The sequence below is a fragment of the Panulirus ornatus genome, chromosome 1 (assembly GCF_036320965.1).
Source record: "Panulirus ornatus isolate Po-2019 chromosome 1, ASM3632096v1, whole genome shotgun sequence".
NCBI classification, from domain to species: domain Eukaryota; kingdom Metazoa; phylum Arthropoda; class Malacostraca; order Decapoda; family Palinuridae; genus Panulirus; species Panulirus ornatus.
In genome coordinates this window covers 39,948,701-39,970,057 of record NC_092224.1, presented here as the reverse complement: position 1 = coordinate 39,970,057, position 21,357 = coordinate 39,948,701, and the positions used below count along the sequence as shown (strand labels likewise).

At 42.0% G+C, this 21,357-nt stretch overlaps 1 protein-coding gene across 1 annotated transcript in view; it reads right to left on the bottom strand.

Annotated features, from left to right (window-relative positions):
- Positions 1-272: 272 nt before the first annotated feature.
- Positions 273-21,357, bottom strand: part of LOC139748730 (T-lymphocyte activation antigen CD86-like) — a 181,011-nt gene continuing 159,926 nt past the window's right edge. Inside the window, exons 5-7 of the mRNA XM_071662125.1 lie at positions 19,162-19,289; positions 12,604-12,772; positions 273-5,678 (exon numbers count right to left, since the gene is read on the bottom strand). Of these exons, the coding sequence (XP_071518226.1) occupies positions 5,578-5,678; positions 12,604-12,772; positions 19,162-19,289 (398 nt within the window). The 3' untranslated portion in view covers positions 273-5,577. The remainder of the gene's footprint in view (positions 5,679-12,603; positions 12,773-19,161; positions 19,290-21,357) is intronic.

Here is a 21,357-nt window from a genome sequence, read left to right as displayed (position 1 = left end):
GAAATATTTGATCACGACAAAGTGAGATTTGACCTCGAATGAGGTCACATCAAATGTCTTTTCATTATAATGTGAGCAGCGTTGGATCAGACCCACCACTCCTCTCCTAATGATGACACAGACACCGGGTCATAACGTCTTCACACTTATGCACCATAGCACAGCGGCATGACAGTCTTCATATGGTACTGGATTACGATGTATATCAAATATTGGCCAATAAAACAGTCACTAAGAAAATATCTTTATTGTAATAGACACAGATACAAAAATACAGATAGGAGATGAAAGTACATTTTGGTATACAAATCAGTGGGTCTAATGCGTCGATGATCAGCAGTCCTAAATGGGGTCACCCGTAACTAGAGATATTTTCTGAGGTGTACATACAGTACACAAGGTTTAGAGAGGGGGCGAGTGATATATATATATATATATATATATATATATATATATATATATATATATATATATATATATATATATATATATATATATATATATATATTCTTTTATTTCAGGGGGTTACTGTATGCAGATTTTATGCCCTACACTCACTAAAAGGGTAGAAGGTCATAAAAAAGTAATTTTTTCTTTCCATGGGAAATTGTTGATAATTATGGATGGCCCCTGATGAATATTGCTCACCTTCCTTTACTTCATACGTCTTACCCACCTCACCGCCTCGCCATGCCTGCCAACCTTACCAAATCACCTCCCTCGCCAAGCCAACCAACAACAACGCGCAGTCAAACTTGGATAAAGCTGTCCGCGGTTTGTTCGCCGCTGGTTTTGTCCGTAGAGACTTTTTTTTATGACTTTTGTATAACTTCATACTCACGAGTGTTACATGTTAAGCCTAGATGGTCCCAGAGGGTTCGATACCAGGCGGGATGACCAAGCAGAATAGGCTTTTCGGCCACGGTGGGAAGGAGACCTCCTCAAGTGGCGCGACTCTGGGTGGGAGACGCGAGCCGAGGATGCTCTTCGGCAACTGAGCGAAAGAGGCGGTACCAGATGGAGGGGAAAGGACCGGGTAGATGAGGCTTCCCGGCCATGACGAGAAGGATGTGGCCTTAGACGTTCACAGTTTTAAGAGACCAAGTGCTCCAGCACTGGTCCAGCCACCTGAATACCTTGTACTTTGCTCCGAACCGACTAGCTGGTGACATGGAACACAACGACACAGCTAAAGACTGTAGAGCTGAATATACAAGAGTAGACGCATCCCTCACAGGACAAATTTATCAAGTCCTTGTGTAAATCGTCCACAGTGGATCTGGTATGATATAAAAACAATCTAATTACAAATGTATTACAAACTAGATAATTACATTTTGGAGTATAACGTCATAGCAGACAGTATGTTTGACCAAATAAGTGGAACGTTCCCACGATTGTCTCGCCACACAGGCTCCACTCTGACACCCACATGATTCTCCACACAGGCTCCCTGCTGCTGACATCGACATGGTTCTCAGTACAGGCTCCCCACTAACACCCATCCACAAGGTGTCTGTGGACGATCATGTGTATGACTCGCTGCTCACACTTCTGAATCTCATCCACATTGTTTACTGCAGAAGCTCCAAAATGAAACTTTTGCCAGTGTACAGGTTCCCCATGACATCAATATGGTTCCTCACACAGATATCCCGCTAGGACTTACTAATGTGGTTCTTCGTACAGTCTCATTGTTGATAGTCATCAGTATGGTTAGCTGCCCAGGCTCCCAGCTGACAATAGCCATTAGCATTCACATAGTTAGCCACAAAGACCCCCCCCCCCCCTCTGATGATGGTTTTAAGGTTGATAGTTTGGGTTCCCTGCTTTAAACTCATCCACACGGTCGGGAGTACAATCCTCTCGCTGATTCATTCTTTAATGGTATCCATCATCATGGCTACCCGCACAAGCTCATACTTATACCTGTCGACGTTGCCCCCATAGGTTACATACTGATAGCACTGGTACAAAACAGCCTCTGGAAGGATAGTTTGTGTAGTGTCAATATTCCAGGATGTATGACACTGCCTCTCATCCATTCATCTACACAGCTGGCAGGACACGCCATGGTAACATCCCGTACGATGGTGGCCGCACAAACCAGCTATTATTCACCTATGCGAAGTGTGGTGTTGGCCCTAGGCACATACCCATCAATACGGCTGTTCGTACTGAGTCCATGGTGTTATGAATCCGCAGGGTTAATTCGTTGCCGCTTCTTGTTCATACGTATCCACATGGCTGGTGGCATAGCCTCCATGATGATGGCTGGCTACACAGACTCCATGACGCATCCTCACATGGCTGGCTGTAGGACGACATCCATCCACATGACTGACCAACATGACTTCTTTCTGACCCACATTCACATGGCTGACCACAGAGTCTCCTTAATGACTGATAATGATTATATGGTTGACCTCATGAATTCCATGATATCACATACCCACGTGGCTGGCCATGTGGTGTATGATAACACTCTCTAGTTTGGTTAACTGGACAGGCTCTCCACTGACACTCATTCACACAGTGTCATCATCGTGACAGAGTCTCATCAACGCCTGACATCAATGATTCCTTACTTCACAACAAATGAAAATGATATGAACCATATAACGATAAGTGTATCCATCTCAGTTACATGCATAGAGTCACCTGTGTTTCCTGAGAGACCTCATTCGTAAGTAAGTATTCTGGAACCAAAGCAGGTCAGATGCGACACATCCGGGCTAAAGGAAGAGTACTCGCTCATTCTATGGTGCTAGAGCAAAGGTGGAGGATCACACAGTGGTCTTTAACCATCGCATATAGCCGGTATGGGTCTCAGCTAGCGCGGAATACATCTTCAGCATTCTAGATCAAGTCACCTGTCATTAGTAGGGGAACTATGAGGGCTACGGGATAGTGATGCGGGTGATCATGGAGGAGTCATATGTTGAGATGTTAGCAGTGTTTACTGAAGTGTCGAAGCTTTAGCTCAAGCAGTATACTGAACGAGATGCAACATCATTCTGTCATTCTGGTTTGAATACAATCTCATCCCGGATAACACGTCATCATCTCGTGCTCAACACAGGACGCTGTCATCCCGGACACAACACAGTGTCCTCCTGGACAGAAGACACGATGATGACAGAATTACTGTCATTCCGACAGAGGGCAGCACCAATCTGGGCACAGTTCAGCTTCACTGTGGAAGCGAAACAGCTTCATGTCGAACATAACACAGTGTCACTTTTGACAAAGGACAGCGGTGTGGCTTCAACCTGGCATAACAAAGGAGCATCCCAGCCAAAATATTTTTTTCTCTCTCTGGCATTTGGACTGACGCTCAGTAGCGCCCAGGTTAGTGCTATGTTATATCAGTGATGACATTTAGTCATATCGAGGATAATGATCGATATTTGGAAATACTGATTTGTGCCAATGTTACGTTAGGTTAGGTTCCTAGTGATGGTATAGAATCCCTGAGGACACAACACTCTGGATATAAGTCAATGATTTCCCTCACACAGAATAACATCAATATGGGCATAACCAAACGTCATTCTGCACTCAACATCAACCAAGGCATTAGTAAGTGTCCTTATAAACACGAAGTAACTCTGACACGGTCATACGTTTCTTATCCGGGATATATAGCAATCATCCGGGCATACATAAGGGTCATCCAAGATGCAGTTAAGCATTAATCCGGGCATAAATTAGTGTCAAGATACAACACAGCATTAATCCTAGTATTGATTAGTATCATCCAAGATACAACATAGCATTAATCCGGAAAATCAGTGTCACCCACGTTACAACATAGCAGTAATCCTAACCTAACCTAGCGTCTTGCTGGACACAACATAAGCCTAGGTGGAACTGCATATCTCACTGGACACAAAATAACGTCACGGTGGACATTGATCAACGTCATTCCAGTCTTAGTGCTCAGTGCCAACCCAGGGAAAATATACTGTATCATCCCAGAAAGCTTATTATTATCCCTGATGAAACATAAGATCTTTCCCCTTAAGCAGAGAACATCATCCCAAGCAACGTGTCTCACCTGATATAGGAATTTCACTACATTCACTGTTCACAGTCAACCTTCAGTGGAGTCAAGCCTAAAGAAATATTTCTGAAAAATTGTTGCAAAGATTTTTGGGTGAATGTTGATGGTATTCGCTGAAGGTAGAACTTGTTAGCGTAAACACTCAGGGCTGGAGAGTGGAAAGTTGTTCTCAGGATTATGAATTAACCTGTTCTTCTATTTCTATATCAAGAACTTCAACTAAAGGAAATTCGCGATACATGCATCATTCCTGTGTTGCCTTGACTCAAAATCATAGTTATGTGTTGTGAGCTGCCTGAGTGGTGGCTGTCATCACTCCGCCAGTCGACGAGTTTTGTACTGATGTGTGTGTGTGTGTGTGTGTGTGTGTGTGTGTGATGGGCCATCATATGTGTGTTAGGAACCTGCAATTGACACTGAGATTAAGTCGGTGCATTGGCTGCCAGGTGGACCACACTGCCACCTGACGTATACTGCATGTTATTAGGAAGATCTGAACATGATGCTTCCCTCATCGTCATGGTGGGAAGAGTTGTCGACATACAGTATGAGAGGCGTGTGAGGCAAGTTTCCACCTGCACTTCTCACTTTCATTCATTTTCACTTTCTTGACGGACTTGGGGGTTCGTATGCAGCACCAAGACAAGACTCAGGCATACGTTTTAAGATTCGCATCTTTTCATTATGTGGCCGTGACTAGACTGGGCTCACTGTTTAGGGTCAGAACCACTGAAATATTCACATGTATAATAGTACATTAATGTCCTCCTGCCGAAATACATACCGACCCTCTCGCTGCACATCCTCTCGTCACACTGAGCGAGAAGCTAAGTTGGTGATGGAGAAATGTACAGCTCAAATCGTTCTCCTGGGATAACCTGCGCACGGTGACTAACGCTGGTATGTACGTGAAGGCAGCAAATGTAAACAAACCAGTATCATCTCTAGGGATATGTTGTGTGTTCATCTGGTCATCTTAGATCCCCTGGAAGGATCTGTCAACTGCATCAGTCACTTAGATACAACCAGGGTCACTTCAGCTGGCCACTGAGACATATCATTAGTGGGACACAGTGTTACTGTACCATGTTGGGAACATGGTCACATTATACCATGTAAAGGAACGCATCACTACCACTTATCTAAAAGGGACGCATACCACTGTACCAGTCTCTGGGACCCAACTCTATGATAGGGTGAACTCCACTAGTGTATCAGAACACTACTCATTATACCACAGGTATGGATCTGTGCTAAGAGTGAATTGTCTCGGAGTGAACTAAGGAAAAGAATTTCAATGAATCCCTGAATATCTTCATATAGTTACAACGTAACTGAGTGATAATAACTAATAACTCAAAAAGTAGAGTGTATAAAACTAATTGAATATCCTCATGTGGTCGGAGAGTACTGGAGTGTGAATGGTGGTTTCCTGTGGCATATCTGTTGTTAGTCTGTAGTGGCAATGAGCTTCAAGGCAACTGGTGATGGCAAGCAGGTGCAACGGGCCATCACAGCACCAGGTGGTAGACTATGGTCAGCAGGAGCAAGAGGATAGAGCCAACACAGCCCCGACAGGTGGATCCTGTCTGCATCGCCTGCGGCAGTTTTCCTGTTGAAAGGTGAACCAGTTAGTAATGAGGCTGCGGCAAGAGACTTCTCTACAACACTGTTTACGTATCTACAGCAGCTGCGGAAATCGTAACGTAGTTATCTCCATTGTTCTTGTCAGACAAATATCATAAGTAACTAAACATGAGAAGGTACTGGAACTCTCTTAAAATAATAAGATAAAGGATCTACTTCACTTACATGTTATTTTAAGAATTAGTTCAAATGACAGCTGAAACCTAGATGCTTTGAGTATGTTTCAGAGCAATTAGTAAAACAAATACTAGTCAACAGTTGCAATGTGACAGGTGCATCAACAGCATTCATAAACGTGAGATTCTCACATAATGTTGGATCTTTATCAGTTCGAATATCTGTTGCCATTGCAAAAAATGTTCTGTTCTGGTGATTTTTTGGACGAACATGATATCAAGTCTGTCTGTATATCACTTTCTGTCATCACGAGCATACCTAACATCCTCACATAGCCTGGAGACAATATGCGAAACTTTTCATTTTCCTTTTTATTTTATTTAGTAGCGAAATCAGGTAAAGATATATTGACTGATCTATATATTCTTATTAGCACCATATTTCAATTCACAATTCATCTACAATCAGTTTTACTCTCTCCTTTATCAGTGGCATTCCAAAACTTTGCTGTTTTTGCTCATACAAAGTGAAAAAAGAAATCTTCGAGAACCTTATGTTTCTCCCACTGCTATTCCGCACTCATACTGTAACCTTGGAAGATTATTCGCTGAACTTCTGTTTTATGTCAATTGACACAACCGAATTCACACTGCTATGTTGTTTACCCAGACGAAGTTAATCATTAGACTGACTAGCATTCGAGATACTGGACTTTCAACCCGAGGAACAAATGAAACTCATGAGATGGTTTTGGAAGAATGAATACTTCAATCCCAAGAAGCAAGGAAGTTAATCATCAGAAGGTGACTTTTAAATACGAGAACGTCAGCTTTTTAAGTCAGCAGTGGAGGTGAACACAGTTAGATAGAGGCTGACAGACGTCCTTCTTGCCACATATGCAAATGGCTTATTTTGCAGTTCATTTCTTTTTCTTTTCTTCTTCTTCTTCTTCTTCTTCTTCTTCTTCTTCTTCTTCTTCTTCTTCTTCTTCTTCGGCAAGTGCAGCTTTAAGGACGTAAATTGACTCAACGATCTAACAAGAGTTGAATAGTGTGATGGTTACACACTACCTTCCTCCCCAGAGTCCCAGCTAACTAGGACCAGGAACTCCTGCCATCCACTATTGCTGTTGGCCAGCATCTTCACCGTCACCCTTGCCAGGTGGGCTGGCTGGCTGGTGGCAGGTAGTACCGCCCGTAATATATATTTCATCATGAGTAATGTTTTCTCATACGTCGTTTTGTATAATACTCAGAATGAAATCTTGTAAGTCATTGCTACTTAAAGTGCTACTCTTGCTATACTAACAAGGCACCGTTGCTCATGAAGTATACACAACATTATGTTGATGGAATTACGAAAAGTTCTTCCTTCATCATTATATGTTGAGTTAACAGGAACAATACATGGACCTTTGCACTAGTTATTTGTGCTCGTATAATCACAAACCAAGACAATACGTGAACGTTGCAGTGTTAGAGTAACACAAACACGACATAATCATATTCGTTCTCTCCGTTCCGAATATTGCCCTCGCCTTGTGTTGTGAGGGACACCACACCAGTACTACTGCCACCCACTACCACAAACACAACACAGACGATAAACACTACTCAACATGATGTCTAGACATTCACGGATCGTCTGTTACCAAGAGAGGACCCCAACAGCCGTGAAATCCGCCAATAACGCCAATAAGAGTCGAGGCTGGAGAAGCACAGGTCGCCCGCTGAGTGGTGCCTTCTGCTGAATTAGCAGCCATATTCAGTGAAACATGTTTGAGTGAAGATCTCCTGCCTAGATACACACACACACACACACACACACACACACACACACATATATATATATATATATATATATATATATATATATATATATATATATATATATATATATATATATATATATATATATATATATATATATATATATATATATATATATATATATATCTTTTTCTTTTAAACTATCCGCCATTTCCCGCATTAGCGAGGTAGCATTAAGAACAGAGGACTGGGCCTTTGTGGAATATCCTCACCTGGCCCCCCTCTGTTCCTTCTTTTGGAAAATTAAAAAAAAGAAAAAAAAATGAGAGGGGAGGATTTCCAGCCTCCTGCTCCCTCCCCTTTTAGTCGCCTTCTACGACACGCAGGGAATACGTGGGAAGTATTCTTCATCCCCTATCCCCAGGGATAATATATATATATATATATATATATATATATATATATATATATATATATATATATATATATATATATATATATATCTTTTTTTTTTTCTATTATACTTTGTCGCTGTCTCCCGCGTTTGCGAGGTAGCGCAAGGAAACAGACGAAAGAAATGGCCCTACCCCCCCCCATACACATGTATATACATACGTCCACACACGCAAATATACATACCTACACAGCTTTCCATGGCTTACCCCAGACGCTTCACATGCCTTGATTCACTCCACTGACAGCACGTCAACCCCGGTATACCACATCGCTCCAATTCACTCTATTCCTTGCCCTCCTTTCACCCTCCTGCATGTTCAGGCCCCGATCACACAAAATCTTTTTCACTCCATCTTTCCACCTCCAATTTGGTCACCCTCTTCTCCTTGTTCCCTCCACCTCCGACACATATATCCTCTTGGTCAATCTTTCCTCACTCATCCTCTCCATGTGCCCAAACCACTTCAAAACACCCTCTTCTGCTCTCTCAACCACGCTCTTTTTATTTCCACACATATCTCTCACCCTTACGTTACTCACTCGATCAAACCACCTCACACCACACATTGTCCTCAAACATCTCATTTCCAGCACATCCATCCTCCTGCGCACAACTCTATCCATAGCCCACGCCTCGCAACCATACAACATTGTTGGAACCACTATTCCTTCAAACATACCCATTTTTGCTTTCCGAGATAATGTTCTCGACTTCCACACATTCTTCAAGGCCCCCAGAATTTTCGCCCCCTCCCCCACCCTATGATCCACTTCCGCTTCCATGGTTCCATCCGCTGCCAGATCCACTCCCAGATATCTAAAACACTTCACTTCCTCCAGTTTTTCTCCATTCAAACTCACCTCCCAATTGACTTGACCCTCAACCCTACTGTACCTAATAACCTTGCTCTTATTCACATTTACTCTTAACTTTCTTCTTCCACACATTTTACCAAACTCAGTCACCAGCTTCTGCAGTTTCTCACATGAATCAGCCACCAGCGCTGTATCATCAGCGAACAACAACTGACTCACTTCCCAAGCTCTCTCATCCCCAACAGACTTCATACTTGCCCCTCTTTCCAAAACTCTTGCATTTACCTCCCTAACAACACCATCCATAAACAAATTAAACAACCATGGAGACATCACACACCCCTGCCGCAAACCTACATTCACTGAGAACCAATCACTTTCCTCTCTTCCTACACGTACACATGCCTTACATCCTCGATAACAACTTTTCACTGCTTCTAACAACTTGCCTCCCACACCATATATTCTTAATACCTTCCACAGAGCATCTCTATCAACTCTATCATATGCCTTCTCCAGATCCATAAATGCTACATACAAATCCATTTGCTTTTCTAAGTATTTCTCACATACATTCTTCAAAGCAAACACCTGATCCACACATCCTCTACCACTTCTGAAACCACACTGCTCTTCCCCAAACTGATGCTCTGTACATGCCTTCACCCTCTCAATCAATACCCTCCCATATAATTTACCAGGAATACTCAACAAACCTATACCTCTGTAATTTGAGCACTCACTCTTATCCCCTTTGCCTTTGTACAATGGCACTATGCACGCATTTCGCCAATCCTCAGGCACCTCACCATGAGTCATACATACATTAAATAACCTTACCAACCAGTCAACAATACAGTCACCCCCTTTTTTAATAAATTCCACTGCAATACCATCCAAACCTGCTGCCTTGCCGGCTTTCATCTTCCGCAAAGCTTTCACTACCTCTTCTCTGTTTACCAAATCATTTTCCCTAACCCTCTCACTTTGCACACCACCTCGACCAAAACACCCTATATCTGCCACTCTTTCATCAAACACATTCAACAAACCTTCAAAATACTCACTCCATCTCCTTCTCACATCACCACTACTTGTTATCACCTCCCCATTTGCGCCCTTCACTGAAGTTCCCATTTGCTCCCTTGTCTTACGCACTTTATTTACCTCCTTCCAGAACATCTTTTTATTCTCCCTAAAATTTAATGATACTCTCTCACCCCAACTCTCATTTGCCCTTTTTTTCACCTCTTGCACCTTTCTCTTGACCTCCTGTCTCTTTCTTTTATACATCTCCCACTCAATTGCATTTTTTCCCTGCAAAAATCGTCCAAATGCCTCTCTCTTCTCTTTCGCTAATACTCTTACTTCTTCATCCCACCACTCACTACCCTTTCTAATCAACCCACCTCCCACTCTTCTCATGCCACAAGCATCTTTTGCGCAATCCATCACTGATTCCCTAAATACATCCCATTCCTCCCCCACTCCCCTTACTTCCATTGTCCTCACCTTTTTCCATTCTGTACTCAGTCTCTCCTGGTACTTCCTCACACAGGTCTCCTTCTCGAGCTCACTCACTCTCACCACCCTCTTCACCCCAAACATTCACATATGTATATATGTATATGTATAATACTCCTTCCCCTATACTTGATTGCTGCTTCTTGCGTTTTCGAGGTAGCACTAGGACCAGAAGAAAATGGCCACATCCGTTCTCTAGGTGTCACCGAAAACAGCTCCCTATCCACAACAGGCCCCACAGACCTTTCCTTGGTTCCTTCCGGCCGCTTCACATACTTTGGTTTAGTTCACTGTCAGCACATCTACTTCTGTAAACTAACTACATTGTTCCAGTTCACTCCATCACGAGCTCGGCTTTCACCCTCCTGCACGGAAGTTCATCTTTTCTACACAACTCGGCTTTTTCTTTGCTTCTTTACAGATATCAGAAAATTGTATATAAAAGTAAGGACCAAAAAATGTGCTACATATTATATATGACTATTCCCATGGCAAAGAGGAAGTGACTTATTGAAATGGTCAGTTTAAGGCTTAGCTATCTCATTTTTTCACTCATTTTCCTCGGTTAATACTTATCAGAGTCTGCCATCTTACTCATTTTCATTCCGCGTATTGCTGATAATAACTTTTTACCTTTTATATTGATCTGTGGAAGAACATTCTCTCTTATCCATGAATCCTGGATTCGGGACATGGGTTGTGTCTTCGATCCTATATACAGATGCATAGAATTCATCAAATATTTTGGCCATGCCTTTGTTGTCTGGTGGATAAACATGAATATTCAAATTACAGAAGTATTAAGTTGTTGACGGTACCTGGTAAGTTGTATGGAAACGTATTGGCTGAGAGGGTGAAGGCATTTACAGAGCATCAAATTGGGGAGGAGCAGTGTGGTTTCCGAAGTGGTAGACTGTGCGTGGATTAGGTGTTCGCTTTAAATAATCTATTTGAGAATTACTTATAGAAACAGACTGATTTGTTTGTGGTATTTATGTATCTGGGGGAAGTATTGATATAGGTGATAGAGATGCCTTGTGGAAAGCCTTAAGAATATATAGTGTAAGAGGCAAGTTGCTAGAAGCAGCTAGAAAATTTCATTAGGGTGTAAGGGTAGTGTACTTGAAGGAAGATAGTAGAGTGAATGGTTCATAGTGAAGGATGGTCTGCGGCAGAGGTGTATGATGTTACCATGGTTGTTCACTTTGTTTATGGTTGGGATTGTGAAAGAGTTGAATGCGAAAGTCTTGGAGAGAAGGGCGAACATGCAGTCTATGGGGAATGAAAGGGCCTGGAAAGTGGATCAGTTACTGTATGCTGATGTTACGGCACTGGTGGCAGATTCAAGTGAGAACCTATTGAAGTTGGTGACTGAGTTTGGAGCAGTGTGTGAAAGTAAGCAGTTGGGAATGAATGCTGATAAAAGGAACGTTATCAAGCAGGGTTCAGGGACACGTTAGTTGGAGTATGAGTTTTAATGGAGAAAAAAAAAGGAAGTGAAATATTTTAGATATCTGAGAGTGGACTTAGCAGCAAATGGATTCATGGAGGCAATAGTGAGTCACGTGATGGGTGAGAGGGCGGAAATTTTGGGCGCTGAAAAATATGTGAAAAGTGAGAACGTAATCTGGGAGGGCAATTATTGGTTTGTTTGAAGGAGTAGTAATCCAGAAAATTTTATATGGATGAGAGGCATGGGCTATAGATAAGGCAGTGTGGAGGAGGGTGGATGTGTTGGAAATGGAATGTTTGAGAAAAAAATGTGGCACGATGATGTGGTTTGATCAAGTAAGTAATGAAAGGACGAGAGAGAAGTTTGGTAACAGAGTGTGGCTGAGAGAGCTGAAGAGTGTGCTGAAATAGTTTGGACATAAAGAATGGGTGAGGAAAGGTTGTAAAAGAGGATATATATGTCAGAAGTAGAGAGAACAAGAAGAACCGGGAGACTATATTGGATATGAAAGAATGGCGTGAACAAGATCTTGAACGATTGGGGCCTGAACATGCAAAGGGGGGTTGAAAGGCGTGCACAGGATACAGTGATTGGAAATTTGTGTTTTACTGTGATTGACATGCTGTCAATGGATTGAAGCAGGACGTGTGGAGCGTCTTGGGTAAACACACACACACACACACACACACACACACATACACACACACACACACACACACATACTAGGAGAGAGGCAAATAAGATGTGAATCTCACCATTTAGCACACTGACTCTGACAGACGCCTCCTTCATGCCCTGCGGCGCGCAGATGTAGACGCCGGAGTCCTGAACCGTGACGTCTGGGATGAAGAGGTTGCTCGTGGTGACGGGCCCCTTGTCCGTGGTGATGGTTACTCCCTGCCGCGACCCGTCGAAGTACACCATCTAGCAGTAACAACAGGATTTAGTCTGTGCTCTCAGGAAGAGCTTATATAGGGGCGAGGTACCTTAGTGGTCGAGGATAGAGTGTCTATTGGGTGACCGTGGTTGTAGAGGATGAGGTTGGCAGCTGGTGTGGTGCTGATGAAGGTGATGGCTAATAGGGTGTGAGTTAATGGAGTTGGTCGGGGGGGTGGGGTAATTGGGTCAGTGTTGGCTGAGGGCGCGATGGCTGATGGGATGTGGGTCAGTGGAGTGTTGGTCGAGGGAGTGGTAGTTGGTTGAGGTGATGACAGTAATACACAGTTTAAACGAAGTGGTGGTGTTCGTGGGGATAGTACTCAAGCGGATTGATCATGAGGTTGTTATAGTTTAGGGGAAGATAGTTAGCCGTGAAGCGGCCTAGAGAATAGCTACGTCATCAACGAAACTGTATTCAAATAGTTTGTGGTCGAGGATGTAGTAAACAAATGGATGGTGACCGAGCGAGGGATTTAATAGTGAAAGGTGTTGAGAGAATCGCATGTTCACCACATCCTTCTGTCTCCAGTTTGGTTCCCCCGGTCACCTTGTTCCTTCCGCTTCTAACACATACAACGTCTTTGTCGACCTTTCGTCACTCATTCTTTCCATATGTCCAAACCATATCAGCACAGCCTCTTATGTTCTCTCAACCACACTCGTTTTATTACTACACATCACTTATACCTTTTCATTACTTACTCAACCAAACCACCTCACACCACATATTGTCCTCAAACATTTTATTTCCAACACATCCACCCTCCTGCGCACAACCCTACCTATAGCCCACGCCTCGCAACCATATAATATTGTTGGAACCACTATTCCTTCAAATATACCCATTTCTGCTTTCCGAGATAACGTTCTCTCTTATCGCACATTCTTCATCGTTCCCAGAACGTTCGACCCCTCCCACAACCTGTGACTCACTTCCGCTTCCATGGTTCTATTCGCTGCCATGTCCAATCCCAGATATGAAAAATACTTCATTTCCTCCGATTTGCCTCCATTCAAACTCACCCCAACTTATTTTTCCCTCAAATGTGCAAAACCTTTTTCTTTTCACACACTATTCCAAATTCAATCACCAACTTCTGCAGTTTCTATCTAAAATCCGCCAGTAGTGCTGTATCATCAGCAAACAACACCTGACTTACTTCCCAGGCCCTCTCATCCCCAACAGACTACATACTCACCCCTCTCTCCAAGACTCGCAAAACCCCCTTCACCATCCAATCCGTGAAAAACATTGAACAACCATGGTGACGTCACACAACATTTCCCGCATTAGCGAGGTAGCGTCAAGAACAGACGACTGAGCTGTAGAGGGGAAAATGCTCACTTGGCCCCCTTCTCTGTTTCTTCTTTTGGAAAATAAACTAGATGGGAGGATTTCCAGCCCCCCGCCCCCACACCTTTTAGTCTCCTACAACACGAAGGGAATACATACAGTATTCTTTCTCCCTGATATATATATATATATATATATATATATATATATATATATATATATATATATATATATATATATATATATATATATATATATATTTATTCCCTGCGTGTCGTAGAAGGCGACTAAAAGGGGAGGGAGCGGGAGGCTGGAAATCCTCCCCTCTCGTTTTTTTTTTAATTTTCCAAAAGAGGGAACAGAGAATTGGGCCAGGTGAGGGTATTCCCTCAAACGCCCAGTCCTCTGTTCTTAACGCTACCTCGCTAATGCGGGAAATGGCGAATAGTTTGACAGAAAGAAGAAAGTATATATATATATATATATATATATATATATATATATATATATATATATATATATATATATATATATATATATATATATATATTTAGACACGAAATTTTTCAAAATTTGCTCACCCATAACACTATATGATTTACATAATATTGTATTACATCATATTCTTGGTGTCACTATGCCTAAAACGGAGAGGATAAACATGATATATGGTTTTCCAAATAACTTTAAGCCTATGACGTGTTGACCAGATGCATCAGACTTGAACGCAATCTGATTATCACACGCTGCTCCTTTCGCCTGCCACAGGCGTAAGCTCTCCACCTTCCTCCCGCTCATCACTTGTCTGCCTTATCAAGGAGTATTATCAGTCTTCCAAATATATTACTAAATGGCGGTATTGACTGATTATATCATCACATAAATTTTCAGTATCATAGGATGATGGTGGGTGGATGTTGTTTGATACCATCAGCCTGGAGGATCTGTGCACTCCAGGGAGGTTTGGACAAAACTGATCGTTGTTTTGGAGGAAGAATGACGCTCTCATCTGACTTGTACACTGACGCTCAGCTGGAGATGCAGGTGAGTCACACAGTAGAGCTCATAATCTGCAGACACCTCCTGACGAGCACTAATAAGACTACCAAGCTCAATTCACAATCACCTTGCCAGTACATGATCCTATTTCCAGATATCTTTAAGATAATTCATCTAACGATTATGTTATCTCATGATCATGATGTTCTCCGCCAGGAATAAAGGAAATCAATGAAGCAGACGTTCACATTTTGATGGCTGATGGAAACAGAGAATGATTGCAAAACAGGAGAACAGTTTGCTTATTCTCTCGATGGACCGCTCGTTATGAGGGAACCACAGGAAATGTTTACTGTCGTTACTCAGTTCCCTTCATCTACTTGTGCCAATCTCACAAAGTCCAGGAAGAAGTCTGAATTTCGGAAATCAACCTCAGTTTGTGCATTCCATCGTTTGTGTCATCTACCACGGGAAAGTGATGCGCTTCTAGAAATGTAGATGAATTTTTACTCTTTCAAACAGAAACAGATGCAACTCTTCACCATGTCAATCAACGTGAATTATACGGTAGAAAATTACCTTGATTGTAATCTGTAGAACGCTTTTGATTATGACAAACGAGCCTGTCACTACTCTTTTAACTCCTTTACAATTATCTTTGATCACTCATCAAATGAAATGTTTTCATGTATGAGCTTTGGTGTACCCTCGCGTCTGGTTGCATTTATTGACCAATTAGTTGATCCACTCGACCATGAACGTAATGCAGCAATCACCTATGATTTAAAGTTTACCAGAGGTAAAAAACAAATGAATGCTGTCCTAATTGTATCATTTACTTACAGCGTCTCTCTCCTGAGTGCCGTGGTGTGGCAGTGAATATGATATATATTCTAACAGCTTTACAAGAGACTCTCTGGAAGTTCTTTAAATAAAGAAATAAGTGTAGCTTAGAGACAATGAACATGGGAAAGGAAACATGGTAAAAAAGGAACTAGTTGCAGAGGCGTCACACAGTTATGAGAAATATTCGTTAGAAAAACTTATGTTTCATTTCCTAGTCTCAGAGAGAGAGAGAGAGAGAGAGAGAGAGAGAGAGAGAGAGAGAGAGAGAGAGAGAGAGAGAGAGAGAGAGAGAGAGAGAGAGAATATTATTGTCAAGCAGAAGCATACCCGTTACCTTGATATGAAAGAAACAGAGGCACCATATGATTAGAGAACATTTTCAAAAACAAATATTTAGAAAGAGATGTTGAAACCCATTATTGATGATGAAGCTTTATGATGACTTCAGTGTCAGGTATAAGCAATGGGAACAGCATACCTAAATTATCTCATGAATAAGCTGGATGCGTACATATCGCTTACAGCATAGTCATGAGTATCCTTTTGACTCAATCGTAGACAGCCTATCCTCCATCCCCGTGATATTGTCTTTAAAAAGTACAGACGCAAAGCAGCCCTACGACACTGCTCAACCCTTGAATGAGTGAATCACAATTGTAAACAAGAACCTTACCGGCGATGGGAAGACCAAAGAAATAACCTTGATGAAAGTCCAGAGTGGTTTCTGCCCTAGATAATACATAGCTGGATCAGAGCAGCTCTTGCTGCTAGAACCTAAATGGTAGATTTGAAGAACAGAGGACATAAAGACCTGGAAATGTAGCATAGCTTTTTATTGTCTTTGGTAAATGTCCATCTGCCTGGGGAGAGCCTTAATCTCAGCTTATTAAATCAACTGGGGAAGAAAACCCTTCAAATGGTCTACAAGGTCGCCTCATCATAGCTTTATACTGAACTTACGATCCAGTATAAAAACTGGAGGAACTTAATGACCGATAATTTCAAGCCATAGTTTGAAAAAAGAAACCACTCGTCTGCATTTTTATTTATGTGGATCGCGAAATAACCTTAATCAAGCATATCCTAAAGAAGAGCGTAGATTGGGGAAGAAAAGTTCCAAAGTTTGCGAAAAAGGACCTCTGCTTCATGACTACTTCTCCTCTCTCATAGAACACATTACATCAGCATGAATTCGAACCCCGTATCATTTGTGTGGTAACTGGGTACGCTGACCACTCGGCTATGCTGTCCATAATAGTGAAACAAATATTCTGTTACTAGTAATCAAATAGCTTTCGTCTCACGTCCAGGAGCAAGTGGGTCCAGACTGGCAATATCACGTCAGGTTCACATTGCCCAGCAGCCAGCAATTCTACCGACCTTACTGTCACAACGTGGAGGTATAGGAACACATACTGCAAATGAATACGTGGTTCCACGGAACACACAATGCCCTCCAGCAGCAAGGATTCAAACCCGTATCATTTGTGTGTAACCACGCGGGTATACTGCCCTTTTAGGGAAATGACTATTCGATTACTAGCGATCGAATACACTAATCCTTCATTTGACTGGTTGCAGTTGATGATTTATGAGACATTACATGTCAATCTAAGATAAAAGTCAGGATGTAAATATGTAACAGGCCTGGCTGAGGTTACTGTACCAGTCATGCTGTACGTATTTAAGGACCGCATTGATTTTCCTTTTCCTTTCCTTTTTTATTAGTGAAATATTCCCAGTGAACGCAGCTTAAGAGACAAAATCATCGTTGTGTGTGTGTGTGTGTATGTGTGTGTGTGTGTGTGTGTGTGTGTGTGTGTGTGTGTGTGTGTGTAAATATGTGTATATGCGAGTTCGTGTATCTGTATGTGTTGGTGTCTGTATATGAGCATGTATATATATGTTCATGTGTATATCCGCGTGAGTGTTTGTCTTTGTTCATTCATAATTTTGTGTTTATACAAACGTGTCTGCACGTGTGTGGGTGTGTTAGTGTCTCATACCCGACTAGTAGTGGTAATATATCAGTAAATCGGTGAACTAGCAAGTAAGGAGCGGGCATATATAAGTGCATATACACTTATTGGCACACAAATGCACAAACACACATTGACACACACACACACACACACACACACACACACACACACACACACACACACACACACACTTTAACACTGAAGGTCCAAACATCTCACAGATCCTGTATATCTTCCACCATTCACTCAATCCAACCTCAGCTTTAGTTTCCATCCTCTCTTTCCATTCCTACTACTCCCCCATTCCACGCATCCGTTCTCATTGCTGTACTCGTGAAATAATAGTAATGAAATATTTCTTCCCCACGAACATAAAATATAAGAACCTGACATCAGTGTATGGCGTGGCTACAAGCATGTGATGTTAATGGTGTTCACTTCTATGCTATTCGACTGTTGTGGATCCTGGAAATGCAAAGGAACTTGTATTACTTGCGAGGACCATGGGAAACTGGCTTCATCTTCATTTCCATAATTCTTTACTAAGATAGAGATCTGTTTGGCTCAAGCTAGACATTTACCTACCCTGCGTGTGGAGGCAACAATGCTTCAACATCGAGACAAGTATTCTTTGACGATTAGTTTTGCTACAACCAATACCATAAACCATTAAAGATTGTAGCATTTACTTTGCATTGTACAGAAACTATGTTTCAGGTACTTCATACTGAGATCCTAAGTTGCTTGTCTCTTGTGTTCTTCTCTGTAGGTAGAGACACTTGTGATTATTTTCGGCAATACTAAAATAATGGAGTACAATATTCTTGACATTAAGATATTTCTGTTTTTCTCTCTCTCTCTCTTTTGGGGGGCTTTTACAAGTATGTTATTCCACGATATTCAGTTATAGATTAGAATTTGATACGTTGATTAAAAATAATTGCCTAATGAAATCTAATTGTAATTATCGAGAGAAAAGAGTCATCCGTAATGACATGGTAACCATTTGCAAGGATACAATATCCATGATTATCCTTACATTATGGAACAACCGAATAAAAAATATTTGCTTTGGGAGAACACGTGAAGGTCATATAACAGAGGAGCTGATGCTCTACGACGTGGTCATCTGGGGAGCAGTAGTAGCATCCTACATGATAGTAAAGCATTAAGATTCCTAAATTCGTAAATGATTGTGATGTAAAATGAGAAACCTACTGTTCTAAACAGGAGACTACCTTCCGTGGACTGACCTTGTCACGATGGTACCAGAAGACGTTCTCAGGAGGCTCCGGGCTGTCTGGCACCATGCAGGTGATGTTGAGGGGTGAGCCGTGGTCCACGTACAGCTCGGGCCCGGGCGGTATCACCGCTCTCGGCTCTGGTGACGCATCAGGGAAACACAAACATCAACACACACATTCACGACGTACTGAGGGCAGGGGCAGGTCGCTGCACACCCGTCCACATTTCTTCATCAGCAGGTTATCAAGCAATGTAGTAAATATGACATATGACTACATGGTCTGCAAGAGCATTGCTTATTCTTTCTGTATTCAAAGTCATTGTAAATGTTCTTAAAATTTTGAGAACTATAGAAATTCTTTCCTATGATTTCTATGCCTCAAATTCTGTAAATGTCTTTAGATATCATAAAGCTATATAAAGCCTAACTATATATAATTTACATAATATTGGAAGGTAAATTCTTGGTTCGTGTGCTGTAGGGAAGGCTGACATTTATCGTGTTTCCAAGACAGAAGTAGGCTTAACGTATTGTTTATATTTCTACTAATAAACCAATTCTCTCAACCATGTCTCATAAGTGTGGCTGACTAAATAGAGTGATTTGAAATTATAGGGGAAAAGAATGTCGGATCCCAAGTTGACACTTTACCATACCAAGTAAAAAAGATGTTGAGGGAGAAAGTTATTGAATGTTAGTAGGTACTTATTGTTTAACCATTGTGAACACACACACACACACACACACACACACACACACACACACACATATATATATGTATATATATACATATGTATATATTCATTTATTCATTCATTTTGCTTTGTCGCTATCTCCCGCGTTAGCGAGGTATCGCAAGGAAGCAGACGAAAGAATGGCCCAACCCGCCCACATACACATGTATATACATACCCGTCCGCACACGCAAATATACATACCTATAGATTTCCATGTACACATATATATACACACACACACAGACATATACATATATACACATGTACGTAATTCATACTGTCTGCCTTTATTTGTTCCCATCGCCACCTCGCCACACATGGAATAACAACCCCCTCCCCCCTCATGTGTGCGAGATAGCGCTAGGAAAAGACACCAAAGGCTCCATTCGTTCACACTCAGTCTCTAGCTGTCATGTAATAATGCACCGAAACCACAGCTCTCTTTCCACATCCAGGCCCCACACACTTTCCATGGTTTACCCATACGCTTCACATGCCGTGGTTCAAACCACTGACAGCACGTCAACCCCGTTATACCACATCGATCCAATTCACTCTATTCCTTGCACGCCTTTCACCCTCCTGCATGTTCAGGCCCCGATCACACAAAATCTTTTTCACTCCATCTTTCCACCTCCAATTTGGTCTCCCACTTCTCCTCGTTCCCTCCACCTCTGACACATATATATCCTCTTGGTTAATCTTTCCTCACTCATTCTATCCATGTGACCAAACCATTTCAAATCACCCTCTTCTGCTCTCTCAACCACACCCTTTTTATTTCCACACATCTCTCTTACCCTTACATTACTTACTCGATCAAACCACCTCACACCACATATTGTCCTCAAACATCTCATTTCCAGCACATCCACCCTCCTGCGCACAACTCTATCCATAGCCCACGCCTCGCAACCATACAACATTGTTGGAACCACTATTCCTTCAAACATACCCATTTTTGCTTTCCGAGATAATGTTCTCGACTTCCAAACATTCTTCAAGGCTCCCAGAATTTTCGCCCCCTCCCCCACCCTATGATTCACTTCCGCTTCCATGGTTCCATCCGCTGCCAGATCCACACCCAGATATCTAAAACACTTTACTTCCTCCTGTTTTCTCCATTCAAACTTACCTCCCAATTGACTTGACCCTCAACCCTACTATACCTAATAACCTTGCTGTTATTCACATTCACTCTTAACTTTCTTCTTTCACACACTTTACCAAACTCAGTCACCAGCTTCTGCAGTTTCTTACATGAATCAGCCACCAGCGCTGTATCATCAGCGAACAACAACTGACTCACTTCCCAAGCTCTCTCATCCACAACAGACTGCATATTTGCCCCTCTTTCCAAAACTCTTGCATTCACCTCCCTAACAACCCCATCCATAAACAAATTAAACAACCATGGAGACATCACACACCCCTGCCGCAAACCTACATTCACTGAGAACCAATCA